The 27,726-nt window shown below is 45.2% G+C and overlaps 2 protein-coding genes across 2 annotated transcripts in view; both read left to right on the top strand.

Annotated features, from left to right (window-relative positions):
• The window catches only part of LOC136629105 (oocyte zinc finger protein XlCOF7.1-like), a 354,252-nt gene that overhangs the window by 165,442 nt on the left and 161,084 nt on the right, over positions 1-27,726 (top strand). The gene's annotated exons all lie outside the window — the stretch shown is intronic.
• LOC136629127 (zinc finger protein 585A-like) overlaps positions 6,943-27,726 on the top strand; it is a 55,910-nt gene continuing 35,126 nt past the window's right edge. Inside the window, exons 1-5 of the mRNA XM_066605263.1 lie at positions 6,943-7,014; positions 11,852-11,955; positions 12,279-12,458; positions 12,541-12,664; positions 15,272-16,870. Coding sequence (XP_066461360.1) covers positions 11,860-11,955; positions 12,279-12,458; positions 12,541-12,664; positions 15,272-16,870 — 1,999 coding nt within the window. The 5' untranslated portion in view covers positions 6,943-7,014; positions 11,852-11,859. The remainder of the gene's footprint in view (positions 7,015-11,851; positions 11,956-12,278; positions 12,459-12,540; positions 12,665-15,271; positions 16,871-27,726) is intronic.

Below are 27,726 nucleotides of genomic sequence, written 5' to 3'. Positions count from 1 at the left end.
AAACAAAACTGGTGGCGGTCAGCGTATTTGCGCATGCGCCTGTCTGCTAAGCCCTCACTATCGTTTTGTTCTTAGTTTATACAGCATGATTATGCCAAAGGTTTGCTAACAGGGGTGCCAGCGTTTTTAGGGTGGATTCAGACGAACGTATATCGGCTGGGTTTTCACGCCAAGTCGATATACGTCGTCTCTCTCTGGAAGAGGCGGGAGCAGTGCTCTGAGCTCCCGCCCCCTCTCCGCCCCTCTGCACTATTTGCAATAAGGAGAGGTGGGACAGGGGCAGAGCTAATTCCTGGAATTTAGCCCCGCCCTGTCCCGCCTCCTTTCATTGCAAATAGTGCAGAGGGGGCGGAGAGGAGACAGAGAGGGGGCGGGAGCTCAGTTCCTGCTCCTGGCTCTTCCATCCTCCCCCCCCCCCTGCAGATGAGGACACCGTATATCGGCTCGGAGTGAAAACCGAGCCAATACACGGTCATCTGAATCCAGCCTTAGTGTGGGATCGCCTTTTTCCAATGGCATTGACAAATATCCATCCATTGGTACACAGATGTTGTGGCTGCGCAAAATACAATATGGGTGCTGTCCGCACTCTTTTTTTTCTTTGAATGACCATTTCTCTCTTATGACTTTGCTATTGTTTTCCTTTTTGCTTTTTTACGACAGAAGAATCACGCAGGCACAGGGCGGAAAGTCATAGAGGGGAATGCTCTTTGAACTCAGATGCCTCCACCAACGGCACCTGTGGACCACCATTCCAGTAGGTATAAAAACACCATGAGTTGTTTCTCTGTTGCGCTGTCCAGAATTTTTGGGCTAACCCATTGGTTTTTTTTCTCATACAGCAAAGCAAGAGCCACAGACCTAATTTTCTCCTGAGCTAGAGGCTTCACTAGTGTTGATGGCTCCTCTGAGCTCCCTTCAGCCCCTGCTGGAGGAGCCCGATGTCCTGCTGGTAGGGCCCCACCCTGTGCCTGGTGTCATTTTCAGCAGCTCATTCTCACTCTTGGGTAGCACATTCAGGGTGCATGACTCTCCTTGAGAATCATATAGGTCTTCACAGTTGTTCAGTTTCTTCATGCATGACTGTCTAACCCCTTATTGCTGCAGGACTGTTTCTGACCTTCCCGCAGCAGCGGCAAATCGGACAGCGGCATTTAAATGCCACAATCAATGTTCTGGGGTCTCACACTACCTGACGCAATGAGATCTGAAAACCCCCAGGGCTTGCATGGCTTGATAGCTTGTCAGTCAGATCAGGGATGATATGAGTCTATGGAATTGCATCGTACTGCAGGAGTGATAAAACTTTTGCAAGTTCTTGTCCCCTATGGGGATTAACCCATTTAGGACCAGCCACAGTAAATTTATGGCGGCTGGTCCTGGGCTTAGAGCACCGCCGATAGTAAAATTACGGCGGTGCTTTAAGTCTCCTGCTCTGCAATCAATCAGAGACAGGAACGGGTTATCAGCTGTTAGTGACAGCTGATAACCCGGAGCAGAAGGCAGGAGGGGTTTTTACCCTTCCTGCCTTCTGCTTCCCCGATATACAGTGCTCAATGAGCACTGTGTTGGGAAAGTGAAAGTAAAATGCAGTCTCATGTGACCTCCTGGGATTCCCTACTACTGCAGAGCTGGAGGGTCAGACTAGACCCTGGCAGCTCTGCAAGTGACTAATGTCACTACAGGGGTTGCTTTCCCCTGTAACTGGGGCTCCCATTTTTTTTTTAGCTTTTTACCCCCAATAAAACTAAAAAAACGGAAAAAAAGTCAGTGAAAAAGTTATTAAAAAAATAGCCCCATATGTCAAGGAAAAAAACGCAGCAAAAATAATTTTGGTAGCTAAAGGAAAAAAAATAAAGCAGTAAAACCGCCACATGGGTAAAATCCCAAAAAGTGTCTGGTCCTTAAGGGGTTAAGAAAAAAAATTGTAAAAACTATTTTAAAAACCACCTCCCATCTAGCCCGTGCGTACATCACATATCATATGATGTGTTTTCTGGCCCTCTTGAAAACAGTGGGCTAGGCAGTCCGAGGACTGGACATGCTGCGATTTTAACCCACACCGTGATGTGGGAAAAATAAAAATAAAACATTGCTCGCTTATATGACCCCATTTAATAGAATAGGGTTTATTTTAGTGTGAGATTTAAGTGTCTTACGATGCAAAAATCTTGTGCGATTTTCTCAACTGTGTGAAAGCGGCCGAAAGAGTATGGAGGAGGCCGGGGGGGAAGAACGCTCCTTGTGTAACACGACTGGAGCGAGCATCAGTGGGACAAGTTGTCCGACAGCTTGACCAGTATCAAAGGGGCATAACTGGGGCACAGGGACAGGGGTTGCAGTGAGTAAGGACAGCACTCCCCATTCAGTGACCTTACTGGACCATTAACCAATACCTTCTGGGCCTCAGAGGTCAGGGAAGGAGAAGCACGGTTTCATACTCGTTGCATCCCCTGTTCCTGCACACTTAATGCTATAATTGTTCTTTATTAAGCATAATTTTTAAAAACAGGCTCTGTCACTGATACTATTTGTTCCACAGCGTTGCAAGACTTTCCTCCTGCTGAGGAAGGGGTGTTTTTCTTCGAGGCCCTCCAGGAAATTGCTATTTCATTGCTATTGTTGAAAATAAGAATGAATGAATAACTCCCTTTAAGGCCTCATGTCCACGGGGAGAATCAGGCCCGCTACAGATTCTCCATGGAGAATCCGTAGTGGGTCCCTCCTGCCCCGCGGACATGAGCGCTGAACATAAGAATAAACTTACCCACAACGGACCGGGCAGGTCTTCTCTTCTTCACGGCCGAATCTTTTTTCTTCGGGCGGCGGATGTACTCGGCGCGCCGGCAGCGTGCCCCGTGGATGCGCCGGGCACATCCGCCAGGCTGAAGAAAGAAGATCCAGCTGTGAAGAAAAGAAGACCTGCCCGGTCCGCTGCGGGTAAGTTATTCTTATTTTAGGTCTCCCGCGGGTCTGGACGGCTTCCATAGAAGCCTGCGGGAGCCGTCCCCGCGGGAGACCCGCACCTAAATGGAGCATGTCACGTTTTGTTTTTTTTCATGCTCCATTTTTTTTTATTCACTTTTATTGACCATCCGCAGGTTTTTATCTACCCGCGGGTGGTCAATGCATCCCTATGGGGTGCGGATCCGCATGTGGGTGATCCGCTGCGGATTAAAAATCATATTTTGCCCGTGGACATGAGGCCTAAGGCTTGCCAAGTTTACTTTTCCTTTCCCTTCAAAACTTGGTCAAACGCAGGATCCTGTACAAGTTGTCAAATTTGGGACCCAACAAAAATACCTTCCTTAACCTTTGCATCACTCAATCTAGGACATTTGTCTCTTAAGTACTTAAAGGGGTTGTCCCGCGAAACAAAGTGGGGGTATACACTTCTGTATGGCCATATTAATGCACTTTGTAATGTACATCGTGCATTAAATATGAGCCATACAGAAGTTATTCACTTACTACCTGTTCCGTTGCTGGCGTCCTCGTCTCCATGGTGCCGTCTAATTTTCAGCATCTAATCGCCCGATTAGACGCGCTTGCGCAGTCCGGTCTTCTCCGTGTTGAATGGGGCCGCTCGTGCCGGAGAGCTGCTCCTCGAGCTCCGCCCCGTCACGTGTGCCGATTCCAGCCAATCAGGAGGCTGGAATCGGCAATGGACCGCACAGAAGACCTGCGGTCCACCGAGGGTGAAGATCCCGGCGGCCATCTTCGCAAGGTAAGTAAGAAGTCACCGGAGCGCGAGGATTCAGGTAAGTACTATCCGTTTTTTTTTTCAACACATGCATCGGGTTTGTCTCGCGCCGAACGGGGGGGCTATTCAAAAAAAAAAAAAAACCCGTTTCGGCGCGGGACAACCCCTTTAAATGCCTGTCCTTCCTGGTTGGAGAAGATTCCATTTCTGTAGTCTTGACCCTAGAAGTTCCGCCTTCTCCTTTAACAAGTCAAGGTCTTGAATGAGATCACTCAATTCCACTTGAGGTAGAAATGAGCAGCACACATAACAGCAATAGCTGATGGAGCAATGGAAAGAGTCAGCGCACGCCTCTCATGATGCTGGACTCAAAGCATCAAAAGCAGGGCAATTCCAAAATAGAAAAAGACAAGGCAGCACTTAGGAACCAATCTTCTAACCCGTAGTAAATCATAAAAGAATCTTGATTGCAGTCCAAACCTACATGCGACGTTTCGACCATTAAACATCCATGGTCTTTCTCAAGCAGACACCACAGAAAGCGGTGCGTGAAGGAAACCAAAATCTCATCAAGGGCTCCTTCAGATGAGTGGAAGCAACTTCTTGCGCAGTGAAGATCGTGGTATCGCACGTATCTGCACTTATTACTGTACTTCCTGTGATGTCAGAGACCGTTCACATCGGCGCAGAACAGACTCAGACTATTGTGCATGATTGCACGGCTGCCGGCTGCACATATGCGCACCTCTCGCCTCTCATAAACTCCTACAGGTTTTGGTGTGCAAATACAAACAAAGAGCATACCGCAGGGCTCTGTAACACAATGGGATCTATTCTCTGCAAGTTCAAACACGCTCATGTGAATAAGCCCTAAAGCTACATTCACACCAAAGAGAAACTCGTGTGACTTTTGTGCGTGGCAAGACACACAATACTCACGCGAATATGAACTCCACGCTGCAGGAAAAAGAAATCTCTGCAGGTCACATTTTTTCGTGTTTAAATGGAACAATAATCCTTCAACTGACAGAAAGTGCGCGATAATCGATCAGTCTGTATGCGAGACGACGGAACGGAGAACAAGAATCGCTCACTTTTCACTTATTTCCTGCAGGTATAAAGGGTTAATCAGCGCTCGGTCGCTCCGTCTCACTTATACGGCGAATGTGAAACACGGAACGATTCTGACTGATTTCTGGTTGAACGAGCAGCGATGTATCTGCCGGTATAAAAGGCCCTTAGATAAGAGTCCTTTACTGCAGCCGGATCTACACTGAGGACACAGGAGGATACTAAATCCTGGGGGGTGAAGGGCCCGGACCCTCCGACCAGGAGGGGGCAGCATCCTCACATAGAGAAAGAGGAATCCTGGGGGGTGAAGAACCGTGACCCTCTGACCAGGAGGGGGCAGCATCCTCACACAGAGGAAGAGAAATCCTGGGGGGGGGGGTGAAGGACCAGGACCCTCCGACCAGGAGGGGGCAGCATCCTCACACAGAGGAAGAGAAATCCTGGGGGTGTGAAGGACCCGGACCCTCTGACCAGGAGGGGGCAGCATCCTCACACACAGGAAGAGGAATCCTGGGGGGTGAAGGACCGGGACCCTCCGACCAGGAGGGGGCAGCATCCTCACACAGAGGAAGAGAAATCCTGGGGGTGTGAAGGACCCGGACCCTCTGACCAGGAGGGGGCAGCATCCTCACACAGAGGAAGAGAAATCCTGGGGGGTGAAGAACCGGGACCCTCCGACCAGGAGGGGGCAGCATCCTCACACAGAGGAAGAGAAATCCTGGGGGTGTGAAGGACCCGGACCCTCCGACCAGGAGGGGGCAGCATCCTCACACAGAGGAAGAGAAATCCTGGGGGGTGAAGAACCGGGACCCTCCGACCAGGAGGGGGCAGCATCCTCACACAGAGGAAGAGAAATCCTGGGGGTGTGAAGGACCCGGACCCTCCGACCAGGAGGGGGCAGCATCCTCACACAGAGGAAGAGAAATCCTGGGGGGTGAAGAACCGGGACCCTCCGACCAGGAGGGGGCAGCATCCTCACACAGAGGAAGAGGAATCCTGGGGGGTGAAGGACCGGGACCCTCCGACCAGGAGGGGGCAGCATCCTCACACAGAGGAAGAGGAATCCTGGGGGGGTGAAAGACCAGGACCCTCCGACCAGGAGGGGGCAGCATCCTCACACAGAGGAAGAGAAATCCTGGGGGGGGGTGAAGGACCGGACCCTCCGACCAGGAGGGGGCAGCATCCTCACACAGAAGAAGAGGAATTCCGGGGGGGAGGAGAAGGACCGGGACCCTCCGACCAGAAGGGGGCAGCATCCTCAAACAGAGGAAGAGAAATCCTGGGGGATGAAGGACTGGGACCCTCCGACCAGGAGGGGGCAGCATCCTCACGCAGAGGAAGAGGAATCCTGGGGGGGTGAAGGACCGGGACCCTCCGACCAGAAGGGGGCAGCATTCTCACACAGAGGAAGAGGAATCCTAGGGGGGTAAGGGACCGGGACCCTCTGACCAGGAGGGGGCAGCATCCTCACACAGAGGGAGAGAAATCCTGGGGGTGAAGGATCAGGACCCTCTGACCAGGAGGGGGCAGTATTCTCACACAGAGGAAGGGAAATCCTGGGGGGTGAAGGACCCGAACCCTCCGACCAGAAGAGGGCAGCATCCTCACACAGAGGAGGAGAAATCCTAGGGGGGTGAAGGACCGGGACCCTCCGACCAGGAGGGGGCAGCATCCTCACACAGAGGAGGAGAAATCCTACGGGGTGAGGACTGAGAGCCTCTGATCAGGAGGGGGCAGCATTCTCACACAGAGGAAGGCATCATGTTCTCGGGGCGCAGTGGAGATTCTTTTTCTCCTAAATCTCCTGCTTTCCTGAGGTATCCGTGTAACCCCCGGAGTGACAGTGATGGGTGTGCCGCAGATCGGACGCCTTTCACTACCTTCAATGGAAGCTGTCCCTGCGGCAGACCAGAAGGTCCACAAAACAAATCCCCATGCCTTAATTAAGCTGCGGACGGCGATGATTTTCTAAGGGAGGCTTGAACTCTGGATCATCTGTGTTGGTGGCCAAAGCAGATCCTGGAATTCAAACCCGCCCGTGGATATGAGCCCGAAGAGGAATCCTGGGGGCAACAAGGCCAAGTCTTCCTCCATCTCAGTCACAGCCCTCCAGGCAGCCTCCTCTTCTTTCTGTGGATGAGTAAGGCCCTCCCCTTCCAGTCATGTGACTGCAGACCATGTGACTTCCTATCCTCAGACCTCCTAGGAGCCCCTCCATTCCAGCATCTAACCAGATGAAGGTAAGGAAGGGTTGTGAGATCTTCTGACATCAGCCGGTCATATGATGGGACCTCATGAAGGAGTCCGTGCCCCCTGGTGGATGATGGGAGTCGCTGCTGCAAGTTACCAGCGGTAACCCTTTCACTGCCTGAAAGGTGACATGTGCTCCTCACACAGCAGGGAGGACAATTAGGAGTTTAAGGGTTAATCACTGTAAACCTGTACTGGGCACTGAGTCCTATAGGGGCTGTGAGGAAGGGGCCCACTGAGGGATCGCCAACAGACGGCAGCTCAGGGGCTTTCTGCAGTGACAGGAAGAAGGCGGCACGTTGTCATCTGTAGGTCGGTGTGAGTCTCCCACACAGGGAAGCGCCGTCTATGGAGAGCAGCGCCATTGTTTATTATACTCACTGCAAGTCAGAAGTTGTAGAAGAGGAGAAAAACCTGCGGAACGTCCGGAGCGAACGCAGAAATTGTAGGGAGAAACACGGAGGATCCGTCGGTGAGCGACATAACTCTATCCGCCATCTAGATAATAGAAGACGTGTGTGATGTCACCGGTCACTATTATGTCACTACTGTCACCACTATCTGCTGTCACCGGTCACTATCCTGTCACTACTGTCACCACTATCTGATGTCACTGGTCACTATTCTGTCACTACTGTCACCACTATCTGATGTCACCGGTCACTATTATGTCACTACTGTCACCACTATCTGATGTCACCGGTCGCTATTACACTATTATGTCACCACTATCTGATGTCACCGGTCACTATTCTGTCACTACTATCTGATGTCACCGGTCACTATTCTGTCACTACTGTCACCACTATCTGATGTCACCTGTCACTATTCTGTCACTACTGTCACCACTATCTGATGTCACCTGTCACTATTCTGTCACTACTGTCACCACTATCTGATGTCATCTGTCACTATTCTGTCACCACTGTCACCACTATCTGATGTCACCTGTCACTATTCTGTCACTACCGTCACCACTATCTGTTGTCACCGGTCACTATTCTGTCACTACTGTCACCACTATCTGATGTCACCGATCACTATTCTGTCACTACCATCACCACTATCTGATGTCACCGGTCACTATTCTGTCACTACTGTCACCACTATCTGATGTCACCTGTCACTATTCTGTCACTACTGTCACCACTATCTGATGTCACCGGTCACTATTCTGTCACTACCGTCACCACTATCTGATGTCACCGGTCACTATTCTGTCACTACTGTCACCACTATCTGATGTCACCGGTCACTATTCTGTCACTACTGTCACCACTATCTTATGTCACCTGTCACTATTCTGTCAGCACTGTCACCACTATCTGATGTCACCGGTCACTATATGTCACTACTGTCACCACTATCTGATGTCACCTGTCACTATTCTGTCACTACCGTCACCACTATCTGTTGTCACCGGTCACTATTCTGTCACTACCATCACCACTATCTGTTGTCACCGGTCACTATTCTGTCACTACCATCACCACTATCTGATGTCACCGGTCACTATTCTGTCACTACCATCACCACTATCTGATGTCACCTGTCACTATTCTGTCAGCACTGTCACCACTATCTGATGTCACCGGTCACTATATGTCACTACTGTCACCACTATCTGTTGTCACCGGTCACTATTCTGTCACTACTCTCGTCACTATCTGATGTCACCTGTCACTATTCTGTCACTACCGTCACCACTATCTGATGTCACCTGTCACTATTCTGTCACTACCGTCACCACTATCTGATGTCACCTGTCACTATTATGTCACTACTGTCGTCACTATCTGATGTCACCGGTCACTATTCTGTCACTACTGTCACCACTATCTGATGTCACCGGTCACTATTCTGTCACCACTATCTGATGTCACCTGTCACTATTATGTCACTACTGTCGTCACTATCTGATGTCACCGGTCACTATTCTGTCACTACTGTCACTGCTATCTTATGTTACCTGTCACTATTCCGTCACTACCATCACCACTGTCTGATGTCACCGGTCACTATTCTGTCACTACCGTCACCACTATCTGATGTCACCGCTCACTATTCTGTCACTACCGTCACCACTATCTGATGTCACCGGTCACTATTCTGTCACTACCGTCACCACTATCTGATGTCACCGGTCACTATTATGTCACTACTGTCACCACTATCTGATGTCACCGGTCACTATTCTGTCACTACCGTCACCACTATCTGATGTCACCGGTCACACACATCACAGGCCTCTCAACAGCTAAGCCAGAAACCTACTGCACACTGCTGACGGGCAAACACACCAAAAAAGTGGCCTGTGTGGTTACTGGCTTGGTTCCTTATTCCCAATAATTGTTATAAAGACCTGTACAGTGATCCCTCATCTATTGCTGGGGTTACATTCCAGAGACCCCCGCGATACGTGAAAATCAGTGAAGTAGCAGCGTTAGATTTGCACATATCAATCTGTCGGGTGAACTGCCAAATAATGGCAAAAGTGAACAAACATACCTATGCTACCATCACCGCCCGATACAGAACACATTGCAGCAGCCAATAGTGTGCCGCGTGCAATCTCACGTTGGCAAGCGTTTGTGGCGTACTCTATTTTCTGTATGTACCGCAAAATTCCAAGATATAGCGAAAAAACTCTGCGAGAACAGAATTATATATGGTCTATCTAAAATCCGCGATGCACTGAAGCCGCAATCATTGAATCACGATATAGCGAGGGATCACTGTATAAAGGGTCTGACATTGATTTAAAGCAGGGTTCCCCAACTCCAGTCCTCAGGGACCGCCAACAGGTCATGTTTTCAGGATTTCCTCAGTGTTGCACAGGTGATGTAATTATTGTCGGTGCCTCAGACATTGCCACAGATGTTCTTACTATAGGATATCCTGAAAACATGACCTGTTGGTGGTCCCTGAGGACTGGAGTTGGGGACCTCTGATTTAAAGGAATGCTACCATCCAATAGGTGGCGCTGTAGAGGTTTAGTTCCATTTTCCTTATTTGCATATTCACACTGGCACACTGAATAAGAAGGACATGTCCATTTACTGCGCAGCGATGTCATAAAAACCAAACTCAAAAAAATAAGGCCGAAATACGTTTTTGACATAATTCCAGACAATGTTTAGAAAATATTTTATAGGTTTTCTGTACATTAAATGGTGCCATTAAAAAATCCTACCTCTCCCTTAAAAAACAAGTTGTCAGGCCAGCTTCACACAGCTGAGTAACTTGTGCAAGATTTGTGCATTGCGAGATGCACAATTCTCGCAAAAATATGAGCCCCATTCTTTTGAATGCAGACATAGTAAAATTGCTGCATGTCCTATCTGTCCTCGAAAGGCATCACCATTTGTTTTCAGTGGGGCAGTAAAACATATTTCACGGCATGCGATCCTCCGACATGACTGAAAGCTGGACCGGAGGATTTCTACTTTCCTAAAGTGATGGGACGCATTTGTGCCATAAAAGCGGCTCATATCCCCATGAAAACGCATGTTGTGAGCCCAACAGGGACGCCATGATGGAAACCCACCAACCTGAAATTGCACTTGCCTATGTGTAGGTAACCTCATACAGCTTTGTTAGCAGAAAAAATAACCATTGCCCTTGGGCATTGGGAATACAAAATGGCTGTAGGAAGGGGTTAAAGGGAAGCTGTTGGGAGGATTCTGCTGCCCGATGTCATACATACATCCCAACACGCATGTACATTGCAGACATCTATATTGTGCTCTAAAACACTGCAGCTCTTCAGAGAAAACACTGGAAAAAGCAGCTCTGAACTTGGAGAAGAGTCAGTGGGGCGGTCGCTGCCGACTTCTCCCTGCCTTGGTCGGCCGTCAGTCCAACTGATCCGGGTGAGGAGAAGTCTGTTGGAATTTTGTGTTGCCTGTAGTTCAGGCTTCATAGAACTCACAAAACAATATTCCCTTTAATATCTCCTTAAAGGGGTTTTCCTATGACTTGCTTCACAACCACTCTGTCCTCTCTGATTGCTGCTGACCAGGACATGTGACTGCTATAGCCAATCACTGGCCACAGCAGTCACCCTTTTATAACCAGAGATTGGCTGCAGCAGTCACATGTCCTGGTCAGCAGCAACCAGGAATCACACAGTAGCTGTAAAGCAATTTTAAGTAATTGGAAAACACTTTTAAATGTTTGCTTTTACCGTGTTTCCCCAATAATAAGCCCTACCCTGATTTGAAGGCGGGGGCTTTGAAATATAAGCCCTCCCCATAAAAAAAGCCCTAACTATACCACATGAAAAAAAATAATACCTACATAGTAGGCAGCATCCCAGTCCCTCCCGCTGGAAGCGGCGCTGCTGCAGGCTTCCATGTACTCCATCGCATTGAGGACTATCTATTGTTGGTGACGGGGCTTGAATACCCTGCCTCCAGCAAGCTGTTTCTCTAATTGGTTAATCGAGTGCCGCATCAGCCAATCAGAGTGGGAGCTCGATTAACCAATCCCAGCAATTCTATGTCATCATTCAATGAATCAATCGATCAGGTCTGATTGGCTGGCGCAGCACTTGATTAGCCAATCAGAGCAATTGCTTGCTGGAGGTGGGGTATTCAAGCCCCGTCACCAACAATAGATGGCTCTCAATGCCGACGGAGTACATGGAAGCCTGTCGGAGTGCTGCTGCCCAGCAGGAGGGATCAGAATACCGCCTGCTAGGTAAGTATTAAGACACCCCCGAAAATAAGACACCATGCCTCTTTTGAGGCAAAAATTAATATAAGACATTAATTTATTCTTATGTTGTTTGTAGTTTTTACATTGCTTCATATTCTTTCCATTCAGGACCCTTTATGACTGATTCATCAAAGATGAAGAAGGACAGAGACAAGATGGCGGAGAGTGTATTAAATCTCACCCTAGAGATACTCTTCCAGCTTACTGGGGAGGTGAGAGATTCACATTACATCATTCTTATCTATTGCAATAATAGATGATGTCACTGGAGAAGGAAGAGCTTCTGATGATGTCACATAACATCATATTTATCTATGGTAACAACAGATGATGTCACTGGAGAGGTGAGATTCTGATATTGTCACATCATTACTATCTATGGTAATAACAGATGATGTCACTGGAGAGGAGAGAGATTCTGATGATGTCACATTATATCATACTTATCTATGGTAATAACAGATGATGTCACTGGAGAGGTGATGGATTCTGGTAATGTCTTTAGTGATACTTATTAATGTCTCCCCATATACAGGATTACACAGTAGTGAAGAAGACTTCTATTGATGGCTGTCGGTCCCCCATGTGTGATGGTTTGGTAAGACCCCTGAGCCCAATCAGAGGGCCCCCACCTAACCTCCTGATACATGAGAACATCAATGTACAGAAGATTCTAGAACTCGCCAACAAGATGATTGAGCTGCTGACTGGAGAGGTGACACTGCAGGGAATGCTGGGACATTATACAGTAACAGCACTGGAGGCTTCTGGGTGATGACTGTATATTGTGTTGTCAGGTTCCTATAAGGTGTCAGGATGTCGCTGTCTATTTCTCCATGGAGGAGTGGGAGTATTTAGAAAGACACGATGATCTGTACAAGGAGGCCATGATGGAGACCCACCAGTCACTCCCATCACCAGGTAATTGATGTATTTAGCAGGATTGTAGCTGGTGGGGAGTGGGGCATGTGCCCCTGGTGCTTCTAGGGAGGAAGTGGGGCGCCAGCCAGGCAGAAAACTGTACTAGTTGGATTAGTGGAGCCACTCACTTCACAGTTTTTGATTAAGACAGTGTATAATCAGAAGGCCTACATATCGGCTATGCACATTTACTAATCACTGATATGTAAGCATCCCGGTCATACAGTGATGCTAGTCAGCGACTGCACAGCGGATGGCTGCTGTATCAAGCAGTAGCAGGAGAATGTGGCTACAGAAGATCTCTGCTCAAAAGTCCTACTGCTACATTAGCCGGCGGTGGTGCAGGACTGGAGAGGTACCTTGGCCCATGCTCCCCCAATCTCCAAACTATCACCACCATCTCCTCCTCCGCTTTGCATTTAGTGTTTGCAGGACCGGAGGAGGGGGGATCTGGCATCACCAGTAAGAGCTGCTAGGTTGTATCTACAGAGTGGAAATCCTGCTTGGTGGGACTTGTGAGTGATGGTGGCCAATAATATATTGTTGTCTATCTTTGTTCTCTTAGTTTCATATGGGTAATTCGTAGAACCCCTCTAAATTAGTGAAGGTGTCACCAGTATGGCTATGGCTACATGGAAACTTTGGCCACAATACTCTTCTCATTAGCGCATAATGGCCGTCAGTATGGTTCTGTTGCAATTTGCTGTAACCCTACAATTTCATTAAAGGGGTTGTCCCACGAAAGCAAGTGGGGTTAAGCACTTCTGTATGGCCATATTAATGCACTTTGTAATATACATCTTGCATTAAATATGAGCCATACAGAAGTTATACACTTACCCCCTCCGGTGCCGGCGTCCCCGTCTCCATGGCGACGATCAAACTTCTTCTCTGGTCGCACGAACAGTCGGGCTTGCGCAGAAAGGAATCCTCTTCTGGATGGTCCGGGCTCACGAGCTGCGTCCTGGCTCCTCCCTCTTCTCCACGTCATCGCGTAGCTCCGCCCCTGTCACATGGTGGCGATTAGCCAATGAGGTGGCTGTAATCGGCAGTGGAGCGCAGACTGGAGAAGAAAATCCACGGTGCACCATGGGAGAAGACCCGCGGTGCACCGTGGGAGAAGACCAGCGGCGCCATCTTTGAAAGAAGAATCTTCAAAGCTGCAGATCAGGGATCCAGGTAAGCAAATCTTTTTTTAAAAAAAAATAACAAATGGATGCAGTTTTAATGTTTACTAAGGTGAGGTCTGTGTAAAAAAAAAAAAAAAAAAAATTTAGGTTTCGGCGTGGGACAACCCCTTTAAGCCCAGTGAGTTTGAACTTCTTGTGATTGTTGGGGCGAGGGGCAAACTGTAAGCCACAATCCATTCACCTTCACGGAAATAGTGGATGAAAGTGGTGTCGTGGATATCGCCTATCTGGGTGTCAGTAAAGCCTTTGGTACCACTTCACATAAAAGACAAGAACATATAATGCAAAATAAACAGACACCAGGGACCAACTAGAACACATGAGCCAGACAGGCAGGAGACTTTAGCAAGTTAACTTGATCAGAAACACTGAAAATAACCAGCAACTCCCAGCCAGGAAGAGCTAGGTTATAAGTTATAAGCTAGGGAGTAGGAAGACACTGATTGGCTGACAGAGCTGTCAATCATCAGCCAGCATCTCAGTTAACAGCTGCAGGATTAATTAACTTAAAGTATCCAGGAGAGAAGATATTAACCCTAGCTAGTCAGGATAGAACCCACAGTAGGGTAGGTATGCTGGCAGTGACTTGACAGAGGGAAGTGTTTCACTTAGGCTGGATTCACACGAGCATTAAATCACAGCAATTTTGCTGCAATAAAACGCTGTCCAAAAATAGCGACAATCTCATGCATTAGATTCCAATGCATCCGTTCAGATGGGCAATTTTTCGGTGCGTAAAGACGGCTGGCTGGAAAAGATATTGCATACGGTGCACATTCCGACCATCGTTTTTTATGCCTGGACCTATATTCTGCGGAATACGCCAGTTATTCCCATAGGCTCCTAAGGGAACCTATAAGAGCCATTAGAAATAGGAAGGGGGAGGGAGTTTAGCAGCATCTCGCGTTGCTAAAGTCTCTCCCCCACCTTTTGCCAAAAGCTCGCATAGGCTGGGGAGGGAGGGGGTAGGACTAACTCTGCTAAGCTCCTGTCCCCTCCCCTTGTAGCCGGCAAGGGGTGGAGAGGGGGAGGGAGATTAGTAGAACTGAGCTCTCTTCCCGCGTCTGATGGTATTCCGGTCTGTGGTGTATACACAGCGCAGCCCAGTTATCTGAATGGACTAAAAACAGGAGATGCAGCCACGCCTTGGCTGCGGCTGCCTCTCGTTCATGCAATTTTGCAACGCATGTGTGAAGGAGCCCTTAGGAAGGTGAAGATTAGAACAAAGGGCACAATCTGAGATGAGTTGGGGGAAAATCAGTGTGATTACACTAGTGACTGTTAGTCTGTGTAAAGGTACCTTTAAATGAAGATTACATTTTGCTTACACGAGTTATTTGTATAGAAATGTTAGAAAATACAGTTATGATTTTTAAGGTTTATAGCATTAAAGAATAAACCACTTTATTCTTGGTAGATGATGGTACTGGGAGCTCAGAGGGACGTCTGATATCTGCATATTGTAAAGCAGAGGATTGTGGCATCACAAAAGATACATATGAAGAACCTGCTATGATCCCATATATCCCCTCAGCCCTTCACAGCAAAGATCCATCATCTGATCCTCCTATACAGGTTACATCTTCTGATTTATCACAGACTGATGAGCAGAAGAAAAGTCATAGAAGGCTGGAACATCAAAGACCTTACACAGAGAAGAAACCTTATTCATGTTCAGAATGTGGGAAATGTTTTACAGGGAAATCAGTCCTTGTTACACATCAGAGATCTCACACAGGAGAGAAGCCGTTTTCATGTACTGATTGCGGGAAAGGTTTTGCGCAGAAATCAGATCTTGTTAAACATCAAAGAATTCATACAGGAGAGAAGCCGTTTTCATGTTCAGAATGTGGGAAATGTTTTACAGAGAAAAAGCAACATGTTAGACATCAGAGAATTCACACAGGAGAGAAGCCATTTTCATGTCCAGAATGTGGGAAACATTTTGCAGTGAAATCATATCTTGTTAGACATCAGAAAACTCACACAGGAGAGAAACCATTTTCATGTTCAGAATGTGGAAAACGTTTTACAGAGAAATCAGTGCTTCATAGACACCAGGAAACTCACACAGGAAAGAAACCATTCTCTTGTTCAGAATGTGGGAAGTGTTTTATCTGTAAGTCATTGCTTATTAAACATCAGAGAACTCACACAGGGGAGAAGCCATTTTCATGTTCAGAATGTGGGAAATGTTTTACTGTGAAATCAGTCCTTGTTAAACATCAGAAACGTCACACAGAAGTGAAGCCGTTTTCTTGTTCAGAATGTGAGAAATGTTTTACTCAGAAATCAAATTTAATTGTACATCAGAGAAAACACACAGGAGAAAAACCATATTTGTGTACACATTGTGGGAAACATTTTGTCCTTAAAGCATATCTTCTTGCACATCAAAGAATTCACACAGGGGAGACACCATTTTCATGTTCAGAATGTGGGAAATGTTATATCTATAAGTCAGAGCTTCTTACGCATCAAAGAATTCACACAGGGGAAAAGCCATTTTCATGTTCAGAATGTGGGAAATGTTTTAAACAGAAATCAGATCTTGTTAGACATCAGAGATATCACACAGGAGAGAAGCCATTTGTATGTTTAGAATGTGGGGAATGTTTTACAGAGAAAAAACAACATTTTAGACATCAGAGATATCACACAGGAGAGAAGCCGTTTTCATGTCTAGAATGTGGGAAATGTTTTGTAGATAAATCAGTTCTTGTTAAACATCAGAGAATTCATACAGGAGAGAAGCCATTTTCATGTCCAGAATGTGGGAAATGTTTTGTAGACAAATCAGTTCTTGTTACACATCAGAGAATTCACACAAGAGAGAAGCCGTTTGCATGTCCAGAATGTGGGAAATGTTTTGCAGTTAAATCCTATGTTGTTACACATCAGAAAAGTCACACAGGAGAGAAGCCATTTTCATGTTCAGAATGTGGTAAATGTTTTTCTTTGCAATCAGGCCTTGTTAAACATCAGAAACGTCACACAGGAGAGAAGCTATTTTCTTGTTCAGAATGTGGGAAATGTTTTTTCCAGAAATCAGATCTGGTTAAACATCAGAGAACTCACACAAGGGAGAAGCCGTTTTCATGTTTGGAATGTGGAAAATGTTTCACTCTGCAATCAGGCCTGGTTACACATCAGAGAATTCACACAGGGGGGAAACTGTTTTTGTGTTCAGAATGTGGGAAAGGTTTTAATCGCAAATCAAATTTACTGCGACATCAAAAAGTTCACACAGGACATTTTGTAAAACCGTTAAAAAAAAAAGGTAAAAAGTAAAGTGACATGTCATACACAAGAAAAGGTAAGCAATATAGAGCACTAATTGATGAATAAGAAATGTATGTAATTACTGATAAACTTCTGTTATCCAGAAGCATATAGAATTCAGATAACCCACCTTTTATATCACCCGTCTACATAGAATAAATATGATATAACTGTGTCTCTAAACTTGTTTCTAACTGTTGATAAAAGTTTACTTGTATAACTTAGATGTTTGTATTTGGGCCGATCTTTCTTCTTCCTTTAGACAATGTTTCCTCAGAACTGATGAAGATGAGGGAGAGCTGGTACCCATTATGTGTATAAGTAATGAGGGGAGAATATAAAATGATCCTTTCATAGATAGTGGTAAGAACCGTATTCCACCACTGAGCCCAGCAAGGGCGTCTCCAACCCATCTCATCACTATAGGGTCATATACTAGGAAGAGTCGCACACAGTAATATACAGCTGTGATCACATGGGAAAGGTTCTACAACTTCAGTGTAACATATCAGACTTTATTTATACAGGACTATACAACTTGGGGCACACAGCCGATAAAAGAACCTACCAACGTGATTCACGCTCAGGGGAGCTCTTAGCATACTAGATTTCAATACTGTGAATTTTAAGGCACTATATAAGCACTTAAAGGAGTGCAGCTTCTAGCTCACTAGCAGCATAAGAAAGGGAAAAGTTGAAGTTCAATAAAGCAATAAAGTTGCCTCTCCTTTATACAAATAAATTCGTTTTTTGACATTTTATAAAATATATATATATATATATTTTTTTAATATTAAGAAAAATAGAAAATGTATTAATATTTACAAGGGCTGTGACTGTAACAAGGGGGTGCCCTGTACATCTAGAGGAAAGAAAGTCTATACACAACAAAGAAGGGATTCTTTACTGTAACAGCAGTGAGACTATGGAACTCTTTGCCTGATAATGTGGTGATGCTCACTAGAAGAGTACAAGAGGGGCCTGGAAACATTTTCTTGAGTGCAACAAGCTTATAGGTCACAGGCACTAGTTTACTTCAGAGGGTTTGGTGATCCAACAAATTATTCGACCTGCCAGATGTGGATTCAGAAGAAATTTTTTCCTTTAAACTGTTGAAAATTGGCTTCTACCTCATTAGGTATATTGTGTCGTCCTGTATTTCAACATTGGGGGTCACAGACTGAACTCGATAAACATTGGTCTTTTTTTAGCATTACATACTATACTATATTACTATTTCTTGTACCGCTGCAATCACAATCTGTGGAAAAAGATATCACTCAATATAAATTACACTTAAAGGCAAGGAGCACAATAATTACACACTGAGAAAGGGACAAGTTTTTATAGGAAGTCCAATCAGTGTGGGGTGGAACTAATCAGGAGTTGTGTTGCAGGAGCAAGGAACTGGGCAAGGTTCAGCAGGGGAGCTGTCCAGCAGGCTAAATAACTCACTAGGGAGAAACACCGCATGGAGCACGGGAGTTCCCAGGTTTGAACCCTGACAGAAAGCTCATCCCACCCCCCTACTGCCCCCTACAGGATGACCCCTGGCAAACTGATTGATATCATCTCATTTTGTGAAGCCTGTGGGTTAGATTATCATTTAAGGCCAATTTCCTCGGGTAATGAGATCCAGGAAGTAGTCATTTTAATCTCTCGGTTACAGGCCTGGTCATTTTCCTTTTCTTCTGCTTCACCTGCTTTGTCTTTGGTGGACAATTTTTTTCCTGCCTTAGGTCTGCTCTATGATGATCCAGATCATATTTCTCTTGCTGAGAGTAAAATTTGTAAGTTACAACAAGGCAATTATTTGGTTCAGTACTACTTCGCAGAATTTCAATGCTGGGCAAATGAAACTCAGCGGAACAATGCGACTTGGAGGAGCCAGTTCTGTTTCTGGTCCTGCAAGGTGAAGAATGCAATGGTGCAGTATGCTACACCTTGCATGCCGGAGGATGCTTTGACTTTGGCGGTTATGGTTGCTTGTCATCTGTGAAAAAGAATACAGGAAACAGTGTTTGAGTCTCCCTCCTTATCCCGTACGTTTCCTGAAGAGGTTTCAGGTGAGCCTATGCAGATAGGGACAGACAAAAGAAATAAGGGTTTGTGCTTTTATTCTAGACAAGTTGGGCATTTTTTATTTGCACTTGTCCAGTAAAACCCAGTTAATGAGTGGAGACGACAAGTTACTTGGTTGGCTAAGTCCAGGCAAACTTTCCCAACCAAAGTATTTTCAGGTAATAACATCATATCTGCTGGGGTTTATTTGGAAGGTGGATCAGACATCAATGTGATTAATTCTTTGTTTGCCCTGAAATTTGGTCTGAAGAAAGTATGATTGTTCTCAGCAAGAGAAACTGGGTAATCTTGTAGATATGATAATGGCTAACAAAAATACATAATGTTACAGCAAGCTTTTGGATGGTTCTGTTATCCCCCCTTATCAGGCTAAAGAAAGGAACACCCAATTTCGTGTTCCACTATATATTCGTCCTCATTACACCTGAAGCACATTGTTCTGGATATATGAATAATAGTATGGGCAGTTTCACGAAGCACCTTTGTATGTATGTGAGGACCTGCCTACTAATATCCTAGGATTACCCTGGTTAAAGATTTATAACCCGAGAAGCGGCTGGGTTTCCTGTAATATTTATGGGTGGAGAACACATTGTCTAAGCAGGTATATTCTTATGAATATCCCATTAGAAATTATTAACCCTTATCGCGATTCTTTGAAAAATAATAACCTGTCTTAATTTTTGCTCTAGACCTGCTGTGATTTTTTTTTTCTATCCTGTTTCCATATCCCCTCTGGTTTCATAGACTCTTTCTGTACAGACTATTATGACTAAGGCCATTTGTGTAAGGTGCAATAGTTCTGCCCAGTGTGTCACAAACTGTATACTCACTCCTGTTGGGACTTGAACCCAAGACCTCTTCCGCTCTGGCTAGTGTCTCTCTACTGAGCCATGCAGGCCTCTGGACAAGTTCCCCTGTATACATTGACCTTGTTTCCAGACCCTACTATCCAGCGCATTTAAATGATAGGAGCTTGGATGCATAGAGATAAAAGCTTTCTTTTCTCTTTATTCAGTATGTGCCCATCATAACAAGGAGAATAAAGAAGGTCCTGAGGATGCGTTTCGACCTTCTCAGGTCTATCCAGACCCTGTTCTAGCTCAATCTATTCCAGCTTAGAACTTACTATAAAAGCCTAGCCCTGCCACCCCCTTATTGCATGATTATTCTGCTCCACAGCATTGATCAGCTCCACTTTTGCATGCTCTTCTGCTATTGCTACAAGACCTCTTGATAGTGATTTCTGGCTTCCCTTCTGACTACACTACTCACCTCATCCATCCTTACTGTAAAGTGAGACCTCCTGTGGCTGCCCCCTGGCTTCCCTTTTGACTATGCTGTCCACCTCAACCATCTGTACTGCAAATGGAGACCTCCCATTGCTGACCCTTGGCACTTCCCTGATTACTCTCCAGACCTGCGGCTGCTACACCTGAGTCTATAATCTTGCCCAAACATGGAGCCCGTAGTGGCCGCTCTAAAAAACAGATTATGGAGCTTCAGAAATTTTTTGCCCCATACTAGGAAAAGGTTGCTAGTATGCAACGAGAGCTTGAGGGATTACAGAGACAACTCCTGGAAATGAGCTAAACTAGATCTAAGAGCCTATAACCTTGCATGGATTCAAGATGTTTTTCAAGATCTCTTGGGCCAATTGATAGTGGCATATCTATTATATTTAGAGATGAGCGAGCGTACTTGTTTCGGGTGCTTTTGCACTCGAGCACCGATTTTTCCGAGTAACTGACTACTCGAATGAAAAGATTCGGGGGGTTGCAGAGGGGAGTGGGGGGGGGGGGAGAGAGAGCTCCCCCCGGTTCCCCACTGCTACCCCCAGCCACGCCGCACCCCGAATCTTTTCGTCCGAGTAGTCAGTTACTCAGAAAAAGCGGTGCTCGAGTGCAAAAACACCCGGACCGAGTACGCTTGCTCATCTCTAATTATATTCTCTGATAGCTTGGATAAAGGCAATATCACAGGCACGTTCAGGTAGTTTTGGAACTCCAAAGAATAATCTCTACACCAAACTAGAGAAAAGTGAGTTTGAACAGAACCAAATGCAATTCCTGGGATACATTATCTCCCCAGACGGTCTAAGTATGGACCCCAGCAAGATTAAAGCAATCCTATATTAAGCTGAAGACAAAAAAAACATTTGTGCTCACCATCTCTTGTTTTCACCCAATCCTTATACTCCGGCTGTGTATCCAAGCTTTTGGCAAGTCGTGCAGTTGACCACGAAATTCATATGAAAAGTTCAGCAAAAAAGAGGTTCGCCTTCAGAGGTGTGGAAAACGTTTGCCTTTATTAATAGTGTCTCAGCATTCAATAAAACCAGGAACACGTTTCGACCAGCGTCAGACCTTGTGATGATTTAAAAGTCACTGGAGATGGATACGGGAGGTGGCCTTAAGAACTCTTCTTCTTCCTGTCCCGAGCACTGGCGGGGCAACCTCCATGTGTGGAGTCTTAAAGCCATCTATATGCACTCCTTACTCAGTAAGTAACGGCCGTTTTCTGTGATTGTTTTCATGTTTCTATATTTCCCCTTCTGTGATGTATTTATATTAGTGTAGGGACCCACTACAACGCAAGGAACCGTGAAGTGGTTAGTGGGCTGATGTATCTTGGTCAAAATCCAACTAATGCCTTGCATTTGTTATCGATCATTCCCATGCAGTGTGGCTTTAAGACTCCAGGGGAAGCCCAGGGGGGCAGTAACAATGTGGTTTACTATTGGAAGTGCAGGGCAACCCGCCGAATTATTATGGCGTCATTATTAGGTTGCTGGTCTGCATGGTGAAATACATGTATCAGAATGGTCTGCCACTTTGTATCCACACTGTGTGGAAGTATACGCCAAGCAGCCACCCCCCTCATTATCAAGAGGCAGTGTGAGTGGCTGTCTCATCGGTGTCCTGCACAGGTGCAATTAGCTCCCTCATTTGGTAGTCAGCTACCTGCATGGTGAGAGGATGCATCTATATGCACTCCTCTCCCAGTAAGTAATGGCCATTTTCTGTTTATGGAAAACTGTGTTCATAATGTTAGGTTTATATTATGCAGAATTTATTACTAAGAGCAATTTTTTATTAACATATTTTAAATATTAATTTATGTACCATTCATTAATATATTAGGGATTAATTTATTAATTTATGATTTTTTTGCATAAAAATATTTGTAAAAAATATTGGTAATAATTCTTACCCAAACACTTTTTATAACTTATATAACTGTTTTTTAATTGCATGTAGATTATTATACATCTATAGATTATTGTATGTATTCGAAAAGATCATTTGTGTAGAGGTTATTCATTAGTAATGATGCAAAGTAGTAGGACTCCGGTATTATGTCTTGTAATTAGAACGGGGAATGGATTTAATGGGTGACGTCATCGCGTCTAGTATGGAAGGCATCACTATATGTGATGACATGTAGGACGTTCCACCCACAGTTCAGAGAACCTGGAAATGCTAGTCATTACATATGTCAGCGGAAATGTACCGTAAGTGACGTTTTATGCTATAGATATATAGAGAGGGATTGAATTTTTTATGCTTGATAAAGTCGTGGCTGTGGGCAACGCATTAGAATAAAAGAACCTTGTATATTACGGAGAATTTAGGAGCACTGAGTACTTTTCCTTCCCATTTGTAACATGATTTAAGATATAGCCAGTAGTTGTGTTTATTTTGAAGAAATAGTAAAGGCCCTTTTACACTCAACAATTATCACTCAAAATTCGTGCAGATGAACAAAAGTGAGCAAAAATCATTCAGTGTGAAAGCAAAACTATCGCTTACTTGTTAGCGGTTGTTTAAGCAGACTTTTCTGTTAGCGTAAACAACCTCGTTGGCGCTCGCTGGCTTCTCGTGCTGTGTGAAAGCTCCCCCTAGGAAGCGCTGAACAGGGAGCAAGAAGTGGACCAGAAGCCAGCAAGCCGCCAGCAGAAGTTCCAGGTTGAAAGCACTGCACAAGCACTGGTGACTATAGATGAGCGAGTATATTTGCTAAGGCACATTACTTGAGCGAGTAGTGCCTTAGCCGAGTATCTCCCCGCTCGTCTCTAAAGATTCGGGGGCTGGCGCAGGTGACAGGTGAGTTGCGGCGGGGAGCGGGGGGAGAGAGATCTCCCCTCCGTTCCTCCCCGCTCTCCCCCACCACTCCCCGCCCCCCGAATCTTTAGAGACGAGCGGAGAGATACTCGGCTAAGGCACTACTCACTCGAGTAATGTGCCTTAGCGAGTATACTCACTCATCTCTACTGGCGACCTTAGAGGTGATGTCAGCACTCATGCAGTCACTGAAACAACTGTCACCCGTGTGAAAGAGCCTTAGATCTTAGCCATAGCTACCTGAATACATTTCTGTTTGATGAAGGATGTCTTATGGCTGTTTGCTAAAGTGATTAACGAGTAAGATATAGAGTTAGAAATGACACTTTTGGTAGTTTTGGGATTGTTAATTGTTACTTTCATGGTACGCATAATGTGGAAATTTTCCACTGATCAAAAGAAGTGGTACGGCACCACTCATTCCCCATAAAGGGCGCACTAACAAAGGGTTAGTATGATATATAGGTGTGCCCATTACAACAGGAGCCGTGCAGTATTGGTCTGTGTTGTGAGTTGCAGGGTTAGACGTTTGCAGCTTTTGTGATTGTGACTAAAAAGACAGGATAAAACAGTAAGTGCCTGTACAGAGACAAGTAGTGAGAAAAACTTGGGTTATTATGGGGAACATGCAGGAAAAGGGGGAAGGCCAAAATGGCAACTGTAAGACTGCTTGACAGTGGGAAGAGCAAGAAGGCAAGGAAGCTTTAAAAACTGGTGAGGAAATGTTGAAAAAAGCCAAATATGAAACCAGAAGGTTTTTAGATGTAAAGAAATGGCAAAAATGTAATAGTGAACAGAGGGGGTGGCTGAGTACAATGGTCTTACGAAAAACGTGGAGAAGTGGATGAAAGTATCTCAGGAATGGATAAGGTGTGGATTTAGGGAGTATAATAACAATAAACTGACTTATGAATGTTTTAACGATTCCGGCGAAAAGAGAGGAATAAACCCCTGCGCCCCTCCCAGTTATACTTCAGTGTTGACATCAACAGACAGACTCTACTGGCAACATACAATAAGAGAACCCCGACGGATGTCTTCCAACATTGGAGCTGTACAGCCTTAAATCATAATGTTTTCAGAGGACGGACACAGGGTTGGAAAGGGTTAAAATACAGAAAGCGATGGCAGAATCAGGAAGGCCATGGACTGAGTGCCTTCCCTTGGCATTGTTTTTGGTCAGTAGGAAGACAGGATTGTCTCTATTTGAGGTCCACTCTGGATCAGCTTCCAATACACGGCTGTACTTTCTGCAGGTGTTGCACATGCAATAGGATACCGTCACTGGGCATGAGTTGTTGCTCTGTTGCGCTGTCCAGGATTTTTGGGCTAACCCATTTTTTTCTCATACTGCAGAGCAAGAGCCACAGACCTAATTTTTTCCTGAGCTAGAGGCTTCACCAGTGTCGATGGCTCCTCTGAGCTCCCTTCAGCCCCTGGTGGAGGAGCCCGATGTCCTGCTGGTAGGTCCCCACCCTGTGCCTGGTGTCATTTTCAGCAGCTCATTCTCACTCTTGGGTAGCACATTCAGAGTGCATGACTCTCCTTGAGAATCATATAGGTCTTCACAGTTGTTCAGTTTCTGCATGCATGACTGTCTAACTCCTTATCGCTGCAGGACTGTTTCTGACCTTCCCGCAGCAGCAGCAAATCGGACAGCGACATTTAAATGCCACGATCAATGTTCTGGGGTCTCATTCTACCCCACGCGATGAGCTCCGAAAACCCCCAGGGCTTCTATGGCTTGATAGATTGTCAGTCAGATCATGCATGATATAAGGCTATGGAATTACATCATACTGCAGGAGTGATCAAACTTTTGCAAGTTCTTGTCCCCTATGAGGATTAAGAAAAAAATTGTAAAAATTATTTTAAAAACAACCTCCCATCTAGCCCGTGCGTACATCTCATGTCATATGATGTGTTTTCTGGCCCTCTTGAAAACAGTGGGCTAGGCAGTCCGAGGGAACACCCAAGGACTGGACATGCTGCAATTTTTACCCACACCGTGATGTGGGAAAAATAAAAATAAAAAATTGCTTGTTTATATGACCCCATTTAATAGAAAAGGGTTTATTTTAGTGTGAGATTTAAGTGTCTTACGATGCAAAAATCTTGTATGATTTTCTCAACTGTGTGAAAGCGGCCGAAAGAGTATGGAGGAGGCCAGGGTGGAAGAACGCTCCCTGTGTAACACCACTGGAGCAAGCATCAGTGGGACAAGTTGTCCGACAGCTTGACCAGTATCAAAGGGGCATAACTAGGGCACAGGGCCATACCAGAAAGGCAGAGGGAGATTAGAGAGGTAAACAAGTGGCTCCATAGTGGGTGTAAGAAAAAGAGGTTTGGGTTCCTGGAGAAATGGGCTGCCTTTGCTGTCAGCTGCAGGCTGTACTGTGGAGACGGGCTGCATCTCAATGGGAAAGTGCAGCTGTGCTGGGGAAGGGCAACAAGAGAGATGGGGGGAAGACAGTGTTCTGGGATTAAGGAATGGAAGTGGGGGTCAAGGGGAGGTAAGTACAATTAGAACTAACAAAGCAGCTAATAGGATCATAAGTAGCATAATGAGTACAAATCTGTACAATATAAACTGTACGGCAACAAATGCAAGAAGTCTGATCAGGAAAGTGGGTGATCTTAAAGCGAGAATATCTGGTGAAAACTACAATATGGTAGGAAACATGGCTTTATAATGAATGTGATTGGGTGGTGAATTTACAGGGTTACAATCTCTTCAGAAGAAGAAACCATGGGAACCAGAATGGGGGAGAGGTACGTCTGAATGTTGAATCCTACTTAATGCTGCGACTATGAGAAGATATAGGGGTAGGAGATGAACATGTGTAATCTCTGTGGGTGATAATACAAGAAAGAAAGACTAACAAAATCCTGATAGGAGTTTTCTATTGGCCACCAAAAATAACAGAATAAACTGATAACTCAAAACGGTAAAACAAACAGAAGAGCTGTCAAACCGCAATGAAGTTATAATGGAGGACTTTAATTATCTGGATAAGATATGGGGAGATGAAACCTGTATATCTCATAAGGGAAATTAAGTGATGTGAGAGACAGACCACTATTTCTTATATTTAGGGACTCTATTGAGACCGGAATTATACCACTGTATTGGTACATTGCCAATGTAGTTCCAATATACAAAAAGGGGTCAAGAAGAGAGCCTAGTAAGTAGAGGCCAGTAAGTCTCACTTCAATAATTGGAAATATATTTGAGGGGTTTCTGAGAGATGCCAGCCTGGAATACCTGAAGGAAAACAATGGTATAACTCCACATCAGCACGGGTTCATGAAGGATCGATCATGTCAAACCAACTTGATCAGCTTCTACAATGAAGTAAGTTCTAGGCTTGACCTGGGAGAGTCTATTGATCTCATATCTGGATTTTTCAAAGCATTTGACACCATGCTGCATGAAGGTTAATATATAAAATGAGAAAACTTGGTCTGGGCAAAAGCGTGTGTAGCTGGGTAAAATGTGATTGTTCTCAGTAAAAGAAACCAAGTAATCTTGTAGATATGATACCTTTTAATGGCTAACAAAAATAAATGATATTACAACTAGCTTTGGGGTCTTCTAATAACCCTTCATCAGGCTAGAATGTAACTGGTTTGGATGGGGCACACATATAATATACAAATGCAGAGAAGACACCCCTCTTCATCTAAATACAAATGTTCACACACAGAAATTTTAGACTGTTTTGCACTCAAAATTTAAAACACCAAACAAATCTGAGCTGAGAGATAAATGCTTAATCAGTCCACTGAGCTCAGAAATGTGACAGTTTTATGACGTGTGTTATCTCTCCTTCAACCTGCACATAGAAGAAGATAGAACATTACGTCAGCAGCACCACCCATTGAATCACAACATTCTTACTATTCAATTTCTGAATTTTTATGAAGTTTAAAAAAACAAACAAACAATCAATGATTGGGAAGAGGACAGCCCTCTTGACCTTCTTCAGACCTTTTATATTCTCCACTTATGCAAGAATCTTGGGTCGAGGTTCATTCCATTCTTGAGGTCATCAAACATGGTCAAAAATTTATACTCCCAAATTCTTCTGTGATGCTGCTACTTGAAATTGCCCTTCAGTATGATAACTCATGTGCTCTATGCTGTGTCCATGACCACAGAAATGTTTTGCCACAGGTTATTCCATCTTTCCTCTCTAATTGAGTGGAGGTGAGATCTCATCCTGGCTCTCAGTTTTTGTCCTGTTTACCCAATATAAAGCCCCCCAACAGGACATTCAGTGCACCGGATCAGGTACACAACATTGAACGTGGAACATGTGAATATCCCAGGGAACTTATAGTCTTGCTGTGTGTTGGGGATCCGTATCCTGTCCGCAGTCAG

The sequence above is a fragment of the Eleutherodactylus coqui genome, chromosome 5 (genome assembly GCF_035609145.1).
Source record: "Eleutherodactylus coqui strain aEleCoq1 chromosome 5, aEleCoq1.hap1, whole genome shotgun sequence".
NCBI classification, from domain to species: domain Eukaryota; kingdom Metazoa; phylum Chordata; class Amphibia; order Anura; family Eleutherodactylidae; genus Eleutherodactylus; species Eleutherodactylus coqui.
This window is presented reverse-complemented; position numbering and strand designations above follow the sequence as displayed.